Source organism: Haliotis rufescens, unplaced genomic scaffold (assembly GCF_023055435.1).
Source record: "Haliotis rufescens isolate VD_foot unplaced genomic scaffold, xgHalRufe1.0.p SCAF_11, whole genome shotgun sequence".
In the NCBI taxonomy this organism is placed as follows: Eukaryota; Metazoa; Mollusca; class Gastropoda; order Lepetellida; family Haliotidae; genus Haliotis; species Haliotis rufescens.
Window position 1 is genome coordinate 30,229,981 of NW_025963791.1, and position 19,902 is coordinate 30,249,882.

General features: G+C 42.6%; 2 protein-coding genes across 3 annotated transcripts; both read left to right on the forward strand.

Annotated features, from left to right (window-relative positions):
• The first annotated feature begins 1,269 nt into the window (after window positions 1-1,269).
• LOC124132585 (U-scoloptoxin(05)-Cw1a-like) lies at window positions 1,270-11,039 on the forward strand. Of its 2 annotated transcripts, XR_007219975.1 has the most exons (5): window positions 1,270-1,550; window positions 7,320-7,457; window positions 8,389-8,590; window positions 8,626-8,680; window positions 8,715-11,039. XR_007219975.1 is itself a non-coding variant. In XM_048392523.1 (4 exons), exons 1-4 carry the CDS (start codon window positions 1,490-1,492, stop codon window positions 8,627-8,629), a joined length of 405 nt encoding a protein of 134 aa, XP_048248480.1. In that variant the 5' UTR covers window positions 1,270-1,489; the 3' UTR covers window positions 8,630-11,039. The 2 variants fall into 2 exon arrangements, 1 of the variants encoding a protein (XP_048248480.1); XM_048392523.1 differs by having other exon boundaries at window positions 8,626-11,039.
• A 3,180-nt stretch (window positions 11,040-14,219) lies between these two features.
• LOC124132584 (retinol dehydrogenase 16-like) lies at window positions 14,220-19,902 on the forward strand. The gene is made up of 7 exons (XM_048392524.1): window positions 14,220-14,476; window positions 16,639-16,858; window positions 17,148-17,345; window positions 18,186-18,338; window positions 18,737-18,930; window positions 19,236-19,466; window positions 19,693-19,902. The coding sequence occupies exons 2-7, from the start codon at window positions 16,639-16,641 to the stop codon at window positions 19,813-19,815; spliced, it is 1,119 nt and encodes a 372-aa protein (XP_048248481.1). The 5' UTR covers window positions 14,220-14,476; the 3' UTR covers window positions 19,816-19,902.

The following is a 19,902-nucleotide window of genomic DNA, read 5'->3' on the forward strand; positions in this document are numbered from 1 at the left end:
AAAGGGGTGGGTCTTGGGGTGCCCTCAGACACACACACACACACACACACACACACATACACACACACCTCTGGATCCGTCACTGCTGTTTCCAGTTTGGAGTATTTAAGAGGAGTTGCAAACACAAAGTACATTTAGTCGGACCTCTACCACAGGACCGTTAGACCATCAGCAAGTTAGGAAGAATTAACTCCCCTGATAAACCTTTCTCGGCCGACTGAAAGCTTCCCTCGTTATGTGGTTTGAATAATTTGGACAAATTGGTTACTTCCCTTTTGATAACCTTTCAGACTGAGGTAGTGTAGTGACGACGAGGGACTTTATTAAAGGCACACATCCTCCCCATATCTGCAGCATACATTATATTATAGCAAGAACTATTAACTATGCAGCCTCGTCTACCACTGCCAATTTGGGATATCACGAAATGTATGTTAACACGAAGAGGAACATGACAGTCAGGCTTCACCTTGCTTCATTTGCTGTTTGGCTAGGTCATTGTGTTCATTGTTTGCGAACTGTTTAATGTGATGTCCTTCCAAAAAATCAAAATAGATTGACTGAGCCAAAGACACCCTCCCAGATTAAGCTGACACGCCGTGATATAACTGGAATAGTGTTAAAAGCGGCGTTTAACCCAACTCACTCACAAGAAACTCTATAGAATGACCAGCTTGTAACTCCGAATTGCGGGTTACTTATTTCTAATGATACATGCTATCTTAGTAAGAAACAAACACAAACACACACACACACACACACACACACACTGAAAAAGAAAAAGTTCATGAAAATTTTGGGACAGTGTTAGGGTACTGTGTTCTGAGTCGTCACTAAACAATCATGTACCAAAAAATAGTCACGATTTTTTGTTCAGTTCAGTATATGATTGTGTGTGTTTAAGTTTCAAACATTGATTAAATGCATCACGAGGAATAGGTAATGTGTAAACCCGATTTACAAGTAGGTAATATATATATATATATATATATATATATATATATATATATATATATGTATATGTATGTGCATCAGTGGGCGTGGCTAAAGTAGATCACGTGGTATATAAGACGGACGAACCTCACGTTTATATATTTAGATTTGCAATCTTAACCAAGTGATGAAAAAATAACAAAGCAACCTTGCAATGAAAGTCACGAAAAGGAAGTATACTGTTTCAGTTGGCCTTTTTCGATCACGTACTTTAGGAACTATATTATCATTGTGGGAAATACGCCTTTAATTGACTTGCCGTTTTCACCATCCCAATTCCACAACAGCGTGCATGCAACAGTCGCCCGACTTTCACGCTTCTCTCGGGACAGCAACCCGTCCGACCAGTCAACCTACCGCGCACTGGTAACTGGCATGTTGTCTGATCTCACACTTCAAAGCAGTGTTTACAGTTACGCACGTGCAACTGACATCGCGTGCTGATGCACGTGCTGCCGCGAGATCACGGGATCTACAGCCCTGACTGCAAGGCGTCATGTCTGCTCTCCCACGTGTTGCGGTATTGATCTTAACTGTCTGTGTTCGCATCGCATCAGGTAAGTAGGCAAACATATTATCGCCTCGCTTAGAATGTAGTGAATTTGACAACATGCCAATTCTGTAATATGTAACGCCTCTCACCGAAGAACTGCATGACATTCTTTCGTGTGCGTTATAAAGTGTTTATCTTCTATATAGGCAACCAATTGCCGATATGAGACCATTGTGTCACATTCGTGAAAATGCATGTATTGTATCGGCATGTTGGAGCTTTCCGAATAGTGTAAGCCCAATGACGAGTGGTCTGATCGATTAAGAAACGATCGGACGTTAGTTGATTATTATTCTATGACACTTTTCACATACCCCTAGAGCGATAGAATTGACTTGAGTTCTTCACAGTATCTCCACATTATCTCCACACCAGTTGAGGTGAAACTTGATACAGACAGTGTTAGACAAGACATTGATTAACAGTAACAGATATTTACGTACGGCATTTTAAGAACCCGTCATATAGAGTACAACAGAAAACTGCCCAAATCATAGTATCATATTTGGCGCACCAGCTAAAACAATTAAAGGTAATTATTTTGCTAAAAAACTGATATCATGTCTGTGTTGCATTAAATCGTTTTGTTTCTCATAATGAATTATGTAATTAAGCCACCTAATTATTATGGAATGATAGTACACTATCATCAATACATTAGGACAATCTCATCTACAATTTGCTTGCTTGACATCATACGGCATTCAACGCTGACATTCAATCTTAGAAAAATCGGGACTGTATCAATATTATCGCTGTGGACCCAGTAAACGTTCAGTCGAGAGGCCAGAGCCTGTTATTGTGGGAAGTGTTTTTCTTTGGCCGTGGGTGATTTCCTGTAATTATAACTCGGCGCTCCAAATAGTGGAGTGACGTCACAGAGTGCATGACCTGGTGACAGACGATGTATGGGAAAATAAACATGAAATGTATGTGTATGATATGTGCGGACATTTCCAATAAACAGTGCAGCTTGCATGCATATTGGCACGTGATACATGTTTATGTAAAGGCGTCTGTATAATGCAGTGATGTTGAAATTGTCGTCATGCAGCGCGACCTCTTAGATTTTAACTGTTTCCGGGTTTAAAATACGACATTGAATTGTGTTTTAAAGTTTTGAGATTTTACAGCATAAACCACGGAATTACAACACACACTAATCGTATCTATCATCATGACATACCATTCCGTCATTGCCACACTCCGTCAACCGAGACACACTTGCCGTGGTACTCTATCAGTGTATTATAGTCCACAAACCACATGTTGCAGGACGACACATGGTTATTTATCGATTTCCCTAGTGAGTATAACATTATCCGTAAACCTAATAGCTGAGATACATATTTGTCATCGATCTATCCATGTATTATTCCCAAGGAAAATATCTTTCCAAGAAGTGAGTGAGTGAGTGAGTGAGTTGTGTTTAACGCCGCTTTTAACACTATTCCAGTTATATCGCGGCGTGTCAGCCTAATGTGGGAGGAAAGCCCGAAGTGATGCAGGTCTCAGACGTTTACCACTTCGGTGAAAGCCACGAGCACGGGTATGGTGCTGACAAACCTAGAAACATAATCGGGGCGAACCGGGATTCGAACCCACAATCATAGGTTTCTGGCATGCCCAAGGGACGCAACTCTGCACAGCGAATTGCGGCGCCTTAGACGACTGGGTCACCCGTGCCCCCTCTTTCCAAGGAAGGTGAATGTGTTCCTGCGTTGATGGTTATGGTGTCTCTGTTTGGCCAATTATAAAGTATTTTTGTTTCTCGTGACTTTTCCTCCAACCTTGGGGACGGTTGGGTAGCCTAGTGGTTAAAGCGACATGGGTGAAATATGTGAAGCCCATTTCTGGCGTCCACCGCCATGATTCTGCTGGAATATTGCTACAAGCTGCGTAAAACCATACTCACTCTTCCAACGTTGACTTACTAGGGAGGGAGGAATTAAAAAAATGTACTTCTTTAGCAGGTTACAGATCTATTGAATTAATCTGACGCGAGGTGCAAAAGTCGAAATCCGGTGCAAAACGATTGTGGGGTGCGCGATTTATTGGAATTATTCTATACTCTTTGTTTTGACATCATTTCGGGATTTGTCATTAAACCGTAGGATGAACAATTAATATGCATACTATACTAGTAGGGTTGAATTATGGGATAAGTCGATGAGAGAAACTAGCCGTTCCCAAACGACCATAATATTAGACGCTCCATAATATAATTTTATACAGTCCTCAAACTCAACGTTTATTTCTCATGTTCTTAGGGAAACTGGTAGCGCGACCCTGAGTTACGCCCCTTGGCTGTGCCAGGAACCACCGTTCCCAAATTCGCTTAGATCACGATCCTTGGTCTGTCAGCACTAGAGCAATCATGTTTACGTCTATTCTCTTGCCCGTTATCAAGACATCACTTTCTTCTCAAGCTAGACTGCTAGCAATGGCATAACTTAAATACCGTTCGAAATGCGTCACTTCTCTCGCCTCGTCCTCGAGAATAAATAAAAAAATATATCCAATATATATAACTCGAATCCAGAATGCTTTGGCAAGTCTAGATTGCCTCAGCTCTATGTTCTTTCATGTCTGTTTTTTTTGGTAGATTATATATATTTCTAAATAAGATAACTTAATTTTGGGACTAAATGTCAGTCTACCCGACCACCACACACTTCCCTTTGTACACCGCTGCTCGGTAATGAGATGTGACCTACAAATGCACGGTGTACTGCAGGCCGCGCCAGTCCATGAGTCACCCAGGCAGGACTGCCCCGTCTCGATCAGCGCTGTTATCACAGGTCAAACCTGTCCCTGTCATATCCATTTCCAAATGAAAGACTAACTGACGTTCTCGACCTGAACGAGTTGACGCACAGGGGACCCGTTTTATATTCGTGAGGGCACCCATGAAAGCTTGCAGTTACGAGTGAGTGAGTGAGTTGGGTTTAACGCCGCTTTTAACAGTATTCCAGTTATATCGCGGCGTGTCAGCTTAATTTGGGAGGAAAGCCCGAAGTGATGCAGGTCTCAGACGTTTACCGCTTCGGTGAAAGCCACGAGCACGGGTATGGTGCTGACAAACCTAGAAAAATAATCGGGGCAAACCGGGATTCGAACCCACAATCATAGGTTTCTGGCGTGCCCAAGGGACGCAACTCTGCCCAGCGAATCGCGGCGCCTTAGACGACTGGGCCACCCGTGTCCCCTCCCCCCTTGCAGTTACGAAACTTTAGTTTAATCGCTAATGGCAAAGAATAGGACAATTATGAAAATTAATGTATTATTTTACTTTATGTTAATGAACATATTCATCAGCCATTATCACTACGTAGCTCGTCATCTTGCGGTACGAACATCTTGCTTAAAGAGTTCTGTCGATGGTATCATTCGGGTCCACTGGGCCCATTCCGTTGCCGTCAAAAACAGCAAGTTCCGGTCTCTCAGTCAAACGTGGAAACAAGTTATGTCAGCGCCCTCTGTTGGCAGTCGGAGGACCCCGGGCAGCACTGGACGTGTAATATTTAATTAATTAAATGTAAACCGATTACCGACTGAACCTTCCACATGTAGTTTGTTGATTGTTTGTTTGTTCGTTGTAGCCAATAATAATATTGCTGGCGAAGCATTAGGTTGGTTGGTTTGTTGTTTAACGCCGCATTCCGCAATATTCCAGCTATATGACACCGGTCTGTAAATAAACGAGTCTGGACCCGACCATCCAGTGATTGGCATCATGAGCATGGACCCACGCAATTTGGATCGATGACATGCATCAACCAAGTCAGTCAGCCTGACCACCCGATCCCGTTAGTCAGGCTCGCTGACTTGGTTATATGCATGTCATCGATCCAAATTGCGTGGATCGATGCTCATGATGTCAGGACTAGTGAAACTAGCATTTCAGTTGCAATTTGGATTCCTCCCAATGCCGGCCGTGATCAGTTGGTTTTGATCGGTTTGGAGCCTGTGGTCGTTAAAGTCGCACTTATAGTTGCTCAAAGAAGCGGCCCAAAAATACGTCGTGGGGCGCCACCATTACACAATTAGATTTTCCCAAACGAGAGTGACACAAGCTAACGTTCCGACTGTGTGTAGGTATGTGCTGTGACACAAGCTAACGTTCTGACTGTGTGTAGGTATGTGCTGTGACACAAGCTAACGTTCTGACTGTGTGTAGGTATGTGCTTTGACACAAGCTAACGTTCTGACTCTGTGTAATTATGTGCTGTGACACAAGCTAACGTTCTGACTCTGTGTAGGTATGTGCTGTGATACAAGCTAACGTTCTGACTGTGTAGGTATGTGCTGTGACACAAGCTAACGTTCTGACTGTGTAGGTATGTGCTGTGACACATGCTAACGTTCTGACTGTGTGTAGGTATGTGCTGTGACACAAGCTAACGTTCTGACTCTGTGTAGGTATGTGCTGTGTCTGAGTGGGGTATTCATGTTAAACTGCGGCATGGTATCTCAGTGTGCTAGCACTATAAATCGGCATCAGACCGGACTAGTACAAGCAGCCACACAATCACACACACGTACATGCACGTCGCTATATAAGTGCAATAATCTTGTACGCGACGTTAAACCCCATTTCACCTCACCTTAATTTGGCTACATTGACACTTAATAAAAGTGACAGTATGTTTGTTTGTTGTTTAACGCCGCACTCTGCAATATTCAAGCTATATGACGGCGGTCTGTAAATAATCGAGTGTGGACCAGACAATCAAATGAATGACATCATGACATCAACCAAGCCAGCGAGCCTGACCCCCCGATCCGGTTAGTCGCCTCTTATGACAAGCATAGTCGCCTTTTACGGCAAGCATGGGTTGCTGAAGAGCTATTCTACGGTCCAAAAGTGACAGTAACAATCATGTCCTGTGTTCAAGCAGGTCTAGCTACAAACCCAGAAAATGAATGTCCAAGGCTTAACTAGATTCTGTTTGGAGTGAGGAGGTATATTTTTACGCTGCCTGTCAACACTATCAGGACGTGGGACACAAGGGGTATTAGGGATATAAGTTAGTGTGAAACTAACAAGCAACCAACACGTGGTATATAATAAACAAGTATATTACAAAATTCACTAAGTTTACAAATGAATACAAATTACTGCACAGCAGTTACAATATAGCAGTAAACAACAGAGTTGTAGTACAATATTCAATGGCGATATATGATGGCAATGATCAGTATCAAATACACAAATACAGTGGTGATAACAAAAGTCAGGGAAAATAATGTATATTCACCTAGCGGCGACCTTGGTCAAGCTTCCGAGATGGGCTGGGCAGGGAATCAGAGATGATGAGCGATCCTCACATGGAAGCTGGTTCAAACGTGATGAAATGCTCGATAGATACGTAAACGCGCTCTCGTCTCACTATATATACACCCTGACAAACAACTTGAAATTTCTATACAGTACCCTCACCAGTCTAACGGTAATGGAACATTAAAGAAGTTTCCATAACATACTATCACCGTCCGCGGTATACAGGGCCGGAAGTTTACACTAGACAATAACATATAAATATAGTAACTTCCTGACGACTGATTACTGTCCAAACACAATACAATTGAGCGTCTACCGGATCCCAACAGAAACAAAGCAATACAGCTTCAACCAATGTTAAACAATACGCCATGTACAAAATACACTGCCATGTAGCAATGTAGTTGATACACTGACGGACTAACTGGTCGTGGAGGACCATGGACGCCACATAAATATAATGTTTTATATCTTCTTGTATGTTTTCAGTGCTGAGCCTGAAGTGTGCCCAGTGCACGTCAATCCACACCCGGCCCTGTGCGAGCGGGAGGGTGGAGCCGACAGATTGTATGGGCCTGTATCAAGGAGCACAGTTTTGTGTGACGTACGCCGGCACTATCAGAACAGGTACACGTTACAGGAACCCCCGCATCTCCATGTCGATAGGGTCAGGTGTTATCTCTGTGTCAAAAGCTGTTGAGCAATGCGAGGTATATTCAGGGAGTTGTGTGAAACTGGTATGTGTAAAGTCGGGTGAGGGTTCTGGAGACATAGAACCGACTGGATAATAAATGTGTCGTTTTGCTTTGAGACATTATCATTATTGTTCCCTTTACATCGGCCAGTGTACTTCCGTTTCATGACGCAAGTAATATATGCTGAAGCCCGCATCTCTAGCTGTGCAGAGTTGCCTCCCTTAGTAGTTAGGATCCGCTTGCCGTGGTGTCGAGTCCTAGATTCGCCCCTATTATGACCATTCATTCGTCAACACCCTACTCATACTTTCGAGTTTCGTGGTAAACGACTGCATTCTGGGTCATCTATGCTTTCCTTCCTCATTATGATGATGCAGTGCTATACCTGAAATACAGTTCAGCCATGATCAAGGGGCACAGGCAGTCAGTCGCCACCGCATGTCGCTGTGCAGAGAAGACGACCTGTATCAGTCCCGTGAACCCATACAACCCATGCTTGCCGTAAAAGGTGACGATGCGTGTCGTAAGAGGCGACTAACGGGGTCGGATGGTCAGGCTTGCTGAATTTGGTTGATGCATGTCGTCGTATCCCAATTGCGTGGATCACTGCTCATGATGTCAATCCATGTATTATCTGGTCCAAATTCGATTATTTACAGACCGCCGTCATTTATTAGGAATATTGCTGAGTTCGGCGTTAAATAGCAAACAAACAAACGACCTGCATCATGTTCTTTCTCATCAAGCTGACACGCCATGGTTTAAGTGAAATATTGTTTCAAACGGCACTAACCGAGCTCAATCGCTCAATCATGATCACCCTCTGCACATGTAATGCCATAGCAATTGTCTCCTCCAAACAGGTCGGGTTGTGTTCCGCGACTGCAGCTACGTGGACATGCACACCATCTGCCGGAGCCAGCTGATGGAGAACCAGAAGACGGAGGTCTGCTATGAAACGTGCGACACAGATGGGTGTAACTCCGTGCCCAGCTCAAGCCGCCCCTTCTATACACCAGGTGCAATCGTCATGCCATGTCTGATCCTGGCATTACTCATGCCCAGGTGACAGGTCTCATCCTGGCATTACTCATGCCCAGGTGACATGTCTAATCCTGGCATTACTCGCTGGCATCAATCATGTATAGATGACATGTCTCATCCGGGCTTTACTCATACAAGGTGACAGGTCTCATCCTGGCATTACTCATGCCCAGGTGACAAGTCTCGTCCTGGCATTACTCATGCCCAGGTGACAGGTCTCATCCTGGCATTACTCATGCCCAGGTGACAGGTCTCATCCTGGCATTACTCATGCCCAGGTGACATGTCTAATCCTGGCATTACTCGCTGGCATCAATCATGTATAGATCACATGTCTCATCCTGGCATTACTCATGCCCAGGTGACAAGTCTCGTCCTGGCATTACTCATGCCCAGGTGACAGGTCTCATCCAGGCATTACTCATGCCCAGGTGACAGGTCTCATCCTGGAATTACTCATGACCAGGTGACATGTCTAATACTGGCATTACTCGCTGGCATCACTCATGTATAGATGACAGGTCTCATCCCGACTTTACTCATGCCAGGTGGCAGGTCTTATGCTGGCAATACCCATGCTCAGGTGGCAGATCTGATCCTGACATTATTCATTCTCAGGTGACAGGTCTTATCCTGACATTATTCATGTTCAGGTGACAGGTCTTATACTGGCATTATTCATGCTCAGGTGACAGATCTCATCCTGACGTTATTCGTGCTCAGATAACAGGTCTGATCCTTGCATTATCATGCGCAGGTGACAGGTCTAATCCTGACAATACAGATGCTCAGGTGACATATCTGATCCTGGCAATACAGATGCTCAGGTGACAGATTTCATCCTGGCATTACTCATGCTCAGGTGACAGATCCCAACCTGGCATTATTCATGCGCGGGTGACAGATCTCATCCTGGCAATACAGATGCTCAGGTGACAGATCTCATCCTGGCAATACAGATGCTCAGGTGACAGATCTCATCCTGGCAATACAGATGCTCAGGTGACAGATCTCATCCTGGCAATACAGATGCTCAGGTGACAGATCTCATCCTGGCAATACAGATGCTCAGGTGACAGATCTCATCCTGGCAATACAGATGCTCAGGTGACAGATTTTATCCTGGCAATACAGATGCTCAGGTGACAGATCTCATCCTGGCATTACTCATGCTCAGGTGACAGATCCCATCCTGGCATTATTCATGCGCAGGTGACAGATCTCATCCTGGCATTACTCATGCGCAGGTGACAGATCTCATCATGGCATTACTCATGCTCAGGTGACAGATCCCATCCTGGCATTATTCATGCGCAGGTGACAGATCTCATCCTGGCAATACAGATGCTCAGGTGACCGATCTCATCCTGGCAATACTGATGTTAAGGTGATAGGTGTCATCCTTGTATTTACCCACGTCCATGCGACAGCTGGGTTCATCGTTTCATTACTCATGTGCAGGTGTCATGGTGAGATTATCTCAAACATCATTTTAAATATATCGCTGTTGATAAAATGTATGTGGGTTTCATGGATTGTTCGGTAGATGAAGTTTACCCATCCGATAACCTGGAACCCGATTTGGTTGAATATTGAACATGGCCGCACGGATAAGAACTATTCCTGCAACTGACTTTGAACTCCTTTGAGGCGCCGTTAAAGCCATCAATCGTGAACGATGTAATCTAATTTTCTTAATGTACATTTTAGGCATCGTTAGTGCTTGAACTGTTCTCAGGTTGATTTGTGACTTGATTTGTTGATGCGTGAATGAGTGAATATTGTTAAACGCCGTCGTCAGCAATATTCCAGCTATATAACAGCGGGCTGTAGATAATCGAGTTAGTAACAACCCGATGGGATTGGTTCGTCTAGTACACAAACAATAGAGTGTTGGGAGTATTCTATCCTGGGAATGAGGGGCGATCGGGTAGCCTAGTGGTTAAAGCGTTCGCTCGTCACGCCGAAGACCCGGGTTCGATTCCCGACATGGGTACAATGTATGAAGCCAATTTCTGGTGTCCCCCGCCGTGATATTGCTGGAATATTGCTAAAAGCGGCGTAAAACCATACTCACTCACTCACTCACTATTCTGGGAACTGACGTGTCCTTCCAGAATTGACTGTCCACTCAAAGAGGACCTCTGATAAAGGCAGCACTTGTTCAAAGACACGAAGACACCGTTACAGAATATGGAGTGTTGTTCATCATGTATGTTAGGTGATAGGTCTATTGTTTGAACTGTGTGTTTGTTATGGTTGATTAGCATGTGTATATCGAGTAACTGTGAGATTGTATTGTACATTAAAGTTCAGCAATTGTAGTTGATAAATTTCTAATTTTACAGATGTTGTTTGGCGTGAGATATTCACCTGTTTTGCCTACAGCCTTAAAGTATGAATGTTTTAATTACATGTGTACCCAACAGGATCGAATTATGTTTGATAAACCTACGTATAAGAAATTATATATCTGTGTCATGTTTTCCTTCTGTCATGCAGAGTTGCGTCCCTTGGACACGCCAGGAACTTATGATCCTGGGTTTTTGTCCAGCTCGACCCGATTATGTTTTTTGGTTTGTCAGCACCATACCTGTCCTCGTGGGTTTGCCCAGTAAAAGACTGACCGTCCCCGGTAAAACATTGTCGATTTCCCATATGGGTTTCCACACATATCATGCCTAAAGATGATTGAACATCTTGTGTTCTTCAATGTTGACAGCCCGATACTCCGTTTTAAAATTATAAGCGACCTCTTCAACATGTGGTGGTTTCATGTTTGTTATGTACTGTTCCTTTCCACTCTCAATTCCATTGGCGGTCGGGTAGCCTAGTGGTGAAGGCGTTCGCTCGTCACGCCGAAGAACCGGGTTCGATCCCCGACATGCGTACAATGTGTGAAGCCGATTTCTGGTGTCCCCCGCCGTGATATTGCTGGAATATTGCTAAAGAACCATACTCACTCACTCACTCTTAGTTCCACTGGTGAGTAGCAGCTTGTCACGTAATGTTACAGCCCGGTTGATGTTTCTGCATCCGTCTCCAAGCGCCGTCAAAGTGCACAGTGTAGAATATAACTTTTTATTCTCCCTTTCGCCAGTCGATGTACCTTGATTACAGTGAAATGTCACATCAGCACTGTTTCAGCAATACAGCAAGCGATTGTGTGGGATAATGGCAATGTGTATTCATATTCATAATGTGGACGTTTCCACCATAAAGGCTGAACTTTAGTATTAATGGACTTCCTGCTTATCTGCGTAGTCTGTATGTCTCCATCTGGCAAATTAGATCCGGGTAAGAATAGATCTTCAGCAACCCATTCTTGCCGTAAAAGGCAACTATCCTTGTCGTAAGATACGACGATCGGGATCGGGTGGGCAGGCTCGCAAACGATGTTCATGCATGTCATCGTATTCCTATTGTGTGGATCGATGCTCATGATGTCAATCACTGGATTGTCTGGTTCAGACTCGATTATTAACAGACCGCCGTCATGTAGCTGGACTATTGCTGAGTGCGGCGTTAAACAAACAACATATCTACGAAATGGTGTAGTGTGATTTGTTCTTGTACAGTTGTAAGATGGTATGTATACTGATTCACCAAGCTAGGAATATAAGACATTGTGGCAAAAGCTATACTGCTACCAAGACTAGCTTCTACATAGTGACCAATGTCATACACATGCTTTGGAAACAGCCTTGCTGGATTACTGGATTAATTATATACAATATTAAAACAATATTGAACTGAAACAATAATGAATGACATACCACTTTATATCAAAGCAATAAATGAAATATCATTTAGTTTTTAGACGAAAATATTTATTTATTTAATACAAATCAAGAAAAGGCAGCACTATTTTTTGGGCAAGTTAGAAGGTACGATCTCTTGTGTATTATTAACCTTTCGCACATGTCAGTGGTTGAGTGAGTGTGGTGTTACACCGCTTTTAGCAATATTCCAGCAATTTCACGGCGGGGGACAACAGAAATGGGCTATTGCAGCCATGTCGGGAATCGAACCCGGGTCTTCGCCGTGACGAGCGAACGCTTTAACCACTAGGCTACCCGACCGCCCCTCGCACATGTCAAGTGTTATCTTTCACCTGTGTCTAATCTAATACCTGCAAATACCCTCACCTGAATTGGCACACGAAGATCTACTGTACATGCCGTTTGCATATGTACTGCCACAACTGTGCGTGTTCTGAGCTCAGATTAAGTGTTGTAACATAATGCTCATTATACAGGTGAGGTGAAATTGGGTTTAACGTCGCGTCCAAGATTATTGCACTTATATAGCGACGTGCATGCACGTGTATGTGTGTGTGTGGCTGCTTGTACTAGTCCGGACTGATGCCGATTTATACCATGGAGATACCATGCCGCAGTTTAACATGAATACCCCACTCAGACACAGTATACTGACTCCGAGCCGACCAGTCCTTGTTTTAGCCCCTTAATGCCGAGCGCCAGACAGGGTAACAAGAAGTATAATCTTTTAACGTCTTTTTGTATGACGCGGCCCGGGATCGAACCGTGGACCTTCCGCTCTCCGGGCGGACACTCTACCACAAGACCACGGAGGCGGTCCCTCATTATACAGACCAGTTACAATCGTTGAAGGCGTGATACAAAATGCAATTTGTTTGGCCTCACCTAACTCAGAAACGTTTCTTGCACTTGACGTTTTACAAGGTAAGGAGTAGGAAATTGTCCTGTGCATGACACACAAATCACACAGGCGCTGAATTAAAGCAACACTGGCGGTAAAGAGAGGTTGGGTGGTTGCTTGATTGTTTGTTGTTTAACGCCGCACTCAGCAATAGTCCAGCTATATGACGGCTGGTCGAGTCTGGACCAAACAATCCAGTGATTGTCATCATGAACATCCATCCACGCAATTGGGATACGATGACATCCAACCAACTCAGCGAACCTGACCGCCCGATCCCGTTAGTCGCCTCTAACGACAAGCATAGTCGCTTTTTACGGCAAGCGTGGGTTGCTGAATACCTATTCTACCCCGGATCTTCACGGGTCGCAGGTATATGAATAATTACCCATATTCAGGAGATATTCGATTGGTAAGATTCACAAACGAACATACTAGTATGAACGCATCACATGTGACGTCATAGATCCATGATTCGAGATGTATGCACACGAGCGTGTATATCGTGATAACAATAAAGTCACTGTGGTAACACTTGACTGATTGTTAGTTTTGAGAGCGAGAGAGAGAGAGAGAGAGAGAGAGAGAGAGTTTATGACAAGAATAAACAATATGTCATTTGTAAAAAGGGATAGCACTGAAAACTCAGCATAGTGATTAATAATGTGTTTAACATATACAAAATTATATATTTCATATATATTGAAATTGCTTTTCGGTAGTGATAATAAATATACGACTAAGCAGCATTCCAAACGCTTATTAACGCAAGGTTCGCCATGCAGAACTGTAACACATGGTAAAGGTATATTTTAAAAATATAATCAATATGCACAACAACGCTCATACATATCACTGTTGTATTTGTCTAAATGGGCAGGCGGATATGAGATGCTCTTCATTTCAAATATGTAAACATTAACAATTACTTCTTTTGTTTCTTATCAAAATGACCTATATCATCCATGCATCTATCCTGAAGGTTATTTCTGTTACCATTGGGATATCCATATATATTGGGATTTAACGGTTTCACAAATTCACGTGACTATCATATCGCACGAAACACGTTGGTGACACATGTTACCATTACTGCTCTGGTTCTATATGCTCTAGTTGCGTACGATCGAGGAACATGTGTAGAGCAAAGAGCACAAATTGTGGTACGTGGTGGGTTTTATCTGACAGGTCAAAGGTTCCTGATTACGAGGGTTGACTGTCGAGGTGAGTCGTCTCATGTGTTTTGTAGATGTTCTTCTTTATTGAAGTAAAAAGTCTAATCAACTTCAATTTTAAGATGCATACACGGGTTGCTACCTTCAATCTTTCTCATTTCACTTCCACACATTGACCTATTAAGACGATCACACGGAGCACATGTTGTTTTGTCCAGCAAGTCATAGTGTTGTACGGAAATAGCACAGATAAGGCAAACCTGCGATGAGACAAATGTTATTGAATATATTGCATATCCATAGTCAATGAACTAGTTTTGGGCTTTTCATTCTTACAGGTAAATAGCTGTAAGACAATTGATTCATAAGGCGTGTTTCATATATACTCAACAACAAAAGTTCCTGTGACACCAATATTTTAGTGTGTTTTTCAAACAAGTAAAGTTTGGTTTTCAATATTGTAGTACATGTATGGAATCAAGTAACAAAAACGCAACTGCTACAGAAAAAACATGCATTCCATGCAAAAGTTGACTTTTATGCAAGCCCCATGCATTTCACTACCCAAGAATGGGTATAAAAAAATGTGCGTTAACGGGATTCCATATGCATTGTTTAGCATCGTGCTGACAACCACTCAGAAAAACAACACAATTACGCAATTATTCAACATTACGAAATGCCACGCCTGTCGTATGAACGTATGTGAGTGATTGGTATGCTTGAAGCAGGATTGAGTCAACGTGATGTTGCAAGACAATTTAACGTCAACAGAAACAACATTTGGTGTTAATGGCAACGTTGGCAACAGACGAATGTAGTCAGAGACCATCCTCGGAGTGGCAGGCCACGCGTAACAATAATCGACACGACAACTGGATTCGAAACAACACACCTACGAAATCGATTCCAGCCAGCAACAGTGACTGCAAGAAGCATCCCTGGCCTTCGACGAATATTTTCACAAACCGTACGTTGCCGCCTCAGATGTGCAGGAATTATCGCCAGAAGACCCGCCAGACATCCCATTTTGACAGGCAACAACTGTCAAGCACATCTTAGGTGGTGCAGACAGCGTCTACGCTGGACGGCCATGCCGTGGGGAAAAGTTATATTCACTGGTGAGTTTCGTTTTCACCTCAGCCACAGCGATGGACGGATTCGAGTGTACCGACGTCGAGGTGAACGTTACGTCAATCATTGTGTCATGGAAGAAGATCAGTTCGGGGGCGACAGCGTTATGGTATGGGGTGGGATTACAGCGAAACAGAGGACCTGTTTGATAGAGGTATAGAGAAATCTCAATGGACAGCGCTACAGCGACGAGATCATCGGCCCTGTTGTTCTACCGTTTTTGCGTCGTCATGGCCCAGGCATTACCTTTCAACATGACAACGCCTGGCCTCATATTGCTCGACTTGTTCAGAATTCTCTTCAACAAAACAACGAAAATATCATTCCCTGGCCGGCTCGCTCCCCTGATCTCTCACCAATCGAGCACATGTGGGATGAGATGGATCGGCGCCTTCGACGTCAACCACGTGTTCCACAGACACTCCAGGAACTTCGAAACATGCTCAAGCAGATATGGACAGATATCTCACAGGACTTTATGCAACGCCTGGTCCATTCCATGAGACGAAGATGTGTTGCTTGCATCGCAACCGGAGGTGGACACACACGCTATTGATTTGTAAATTGACATTTTGGCATGTTCATGTTTTTTTTATGAAATCACGCATTTTCTGAAGTCAGTATGGCAAATTAAACCATTTGAACACTTACAGGAGTCTTTTATCTGTTGCAAACCGAAATTGTTTCAGATTTGGTAAAAACATAACTTTGCATTAAATCTTATTCAATGTCACAGGAACTATTGTTGTTCAGTATACAATTGGGTATGACATAGACATGTTTGTTTGTTGTTTAACGCCGCACTCAGCAATATTCCAGCTATATGACGGCGGTCTGTAAATAATCGAGTCTGGCTCAGACAATCCAGTGATTGATATCATGAGCATCGATCCACGCAATTGGGATCAATGACATGCATCAACCAAGTCAGCGAGCCTGACCAACCGATCCCGTTAGTCGCCTTTTACATAGACATAAAGACATTGACATGAACTCTGCTCAGGACGTAAACTAAAATATTCTGGAAGAGGGATGTTGGATGTAACTAAAGATAACATTTGCTACTTTCTATTTAAGATGACTCGCTATGCCGGAATGCTTGGTCTCCACTTCATCCAGCCGCTTTTCTGTGTGTCAGTCTTCTGTCTGCTTTACGTGTCAACATTTGGACTGATCCTTCCGAGTTTTCTTCTCACTGGAATAATTTCTATATGCTACTGGGTAATTCGAAATGCAGGCACAAGGAAGAGGATTGATACACAAGGGAAATATATACTCATTACTGGTTGTGACACAGGTAGGGTTTAGTTTGAAGACCTCAAATAACACAAATACAGGCGTTACCAGCTTGGCTTTAGAAACTATTAACAAATACCTGAGAGTGATGACGAAGGCTTTTTAAGTGAGTAGTTAAATTGAGTACTGAGAGTCAAAAATATATCTTGTTATTAATCTTATCTGTGAGAGTGTGCATGTGGTTGTCACATGGCTTGTGTGCATTTTCAGCGAAGCTGAACACGTAAATAATAATCTATCAGCGTCACTGCAAATTATTCATTTTTTTTGTAAATGTTTTCTTGATTCAGGTTTTGGAAATAGTCTTGCACGACTCCTTGATAGCAAGGGTCTTAAGGTCTTTGCCACCTGCCTTTCTGAACAAAGTGAAGGTGCCAAACTATTAAGGGAAAATGGAAGCAAGCAAATGCGTGTATTACAGCTGGACGTTAGTTCCGATGCGAGTGTTGATGCCTGCCTTGACAAGATCAAGCCCATATGTCTTGACGGTATGTACGGTATGTACGGACATTTCATGGAATGCATACTGAGACAGCTTTGTAGATAATCTAAAATGTTTTATTCACATATCTAGGCATATGATATATGCGCATGCAGAAAGAATGGTTAACAACGTAACCTTCACCAAAACGTAAATTCTTTTCCCATGCCAACCTAGTTTTTTGGAAAGTTGTTATTAACAAGCTTTATGCATAATTATTGAACGATGGAATTAAAGATATATACTGACCATCAAAAGAAACGCGAACCATCGACACATACAGAAAAGTAGGTACGTAAAGAAGGGATGTTTCCAATGTGTACCACTTAATGACAAACCTAACAACCAGCCAAGTGTTACCACAGAGTGTCTTTGTTCTCATCAGGATATGCTGCATGTAATTTCCAAAGTTTCCACGCAGATCATGCACGAGACAAATGGTGCATCTCGAGTCACGTATCTATGACGTCACATGTGATGCGTTCATGAGCGCCGGTTCAGACAACATAACAGTATGTTCGTTTGTGCATCAAGCAAATGTAATATCACTTGAGTATGAGTTAGTCTTCATATATTAACCAACATGTATTGTACTCGCGGTACTTTTGTCGGTGAGTATATGTACAGAGAACAATGCAGTGCTATGGTCCCTACGGTCACCAGCATATTGGCCCTGACATACCACTTTGGTACTAAATAATAATCTGGTAAGAAATTATCAGACATTATGGAATTCAAATTCTAAATCCAAACCTTTGAAATGTAAATTTGAAAAAAAACAATCATACTTAGTTACTGCAATTACCTTTTTAGCAATGGTGCATTTATGGTGTATATATCATTTCAGGTCTATGGACCTTGGTAAATAATGCTGGGATAATGGGCAAAGGCGATGTGGAGATACAGAGCATGGACACGTACAAGAGAATTGCAGAAGTCAACTTATTTGGGGTGGTTCGAATGTGTAAGGCTTTTCTGCCCCTTGTCAGACAATGTAAAGGTAAGCTTAGATTTGTTGATTTCAGTTATGGTTATGAGAATAACTCTACAAGATGTAGAACCATAATGATCCGGGGTAGAATAAGTCTTCAGCAACCCATGTTTGCCGTAAAAGGCGACTATGCTTGTCGTAAGAGGCGACTAATGGGATCGGGTGGTCAGACTCGCTGACTTGGTTGATGCATGTCATCGTATCCCAATTGCGTGGATCGATGCTCATGTTGTCAATCACTGAATTATCTGGTCTAGACTCGATTATTTACAGACCGCCGTCATATAGCTGGAATATTGCTGAGTGCGGCGTTAAACAACAGACAAACTAAAAAACCAAGATGTAGATGTTTTTAAAAGTCGAATCTTAGATTAATGAAGACAAGACATATGATGTATATGTTTTAGGTCGAGTTATTAACGTTACAAGCGTCAGAGGATTACAAGCGTTCTGTGCGGATTCGGGTTATGTTATGAGTAAGTTTGCTCTCGAGGGTTTTACGGACTGTCTGAGACTAGAGATGAGGAGGTTTGGAGTCAAGGTCATTCACGTGGAACCCGGAATGTTTGGGCTCAACACTGGTATATTCAATGATGAAAACGTAAGTTAATTTTGTTCTTTGCTGTCTAGATATTGTATCTACATTCACTTGACTACATGCTATATATTTACATCGAACACTTTGTGTCATCACTGATGTTTAATGATCCATATATATATTTTGCCTTGTACAGCCAATGGAATCTGTTTCAGCGAATCATCAAGACTGGTTATTCGCTAGCGTCGATGTAATATTGCGGGATTTCATATTTGACATGAACACTTATTGATCATAAATCATGAATCATCATGTGGTTGTATAAAAAACTACATGTACTATGAATTATTATTAACCAAAAACAACAGGTTGAGCGATATAAAGACTTGAACAAGAAGCTGATCGACAACGTCGGCGATGAAATTAGGGCAGCGTATGGACAAGAGTACCTAGACACATATATGCGACTGCCCAAGATGCGCCCAGGATCTTCTGACAAGGATCTTAAAGCAGTTTTGGATGCCTTTGAAGATGCCATACTGAGTCATCGGCCAGACAGTCGTTACCTTGTTGATGGGAAGAGGTTTGACGGCGACTGTGTGAGTCTACATGTATTTGAAGTATAATGAAGACTATGATCACTATGGACTACTTTGATTACTGATCAATCATGTAATCAAATCCTATGCATTTATACATCATTTCGGAAACTAATAAACAAAACTGCCATTATGATTTTGGTAATATATATTTATTAAGTTGTTCTCGTCTTGTATGTTGCTATTTTTTGTTTAATAATGACCTAAACTTGTCTTAACCTTTCAGATGATGGCTCGCCTGAGAAATATTCTGCCTGTTTTTATTATGGACCCACTGTATTTCTACCTACGTCCATTGCCAAAAGAAGCTTTCTATTCATGTACCACTTCAGGGCAACGAAGAAACTAAAGTTTATGATATGCATTTGTCAAAAGAGATCGACATTGATAATGCTGAAGAGTGTTAATAAAGCTTTTTGTATCTCCTCCACATCAA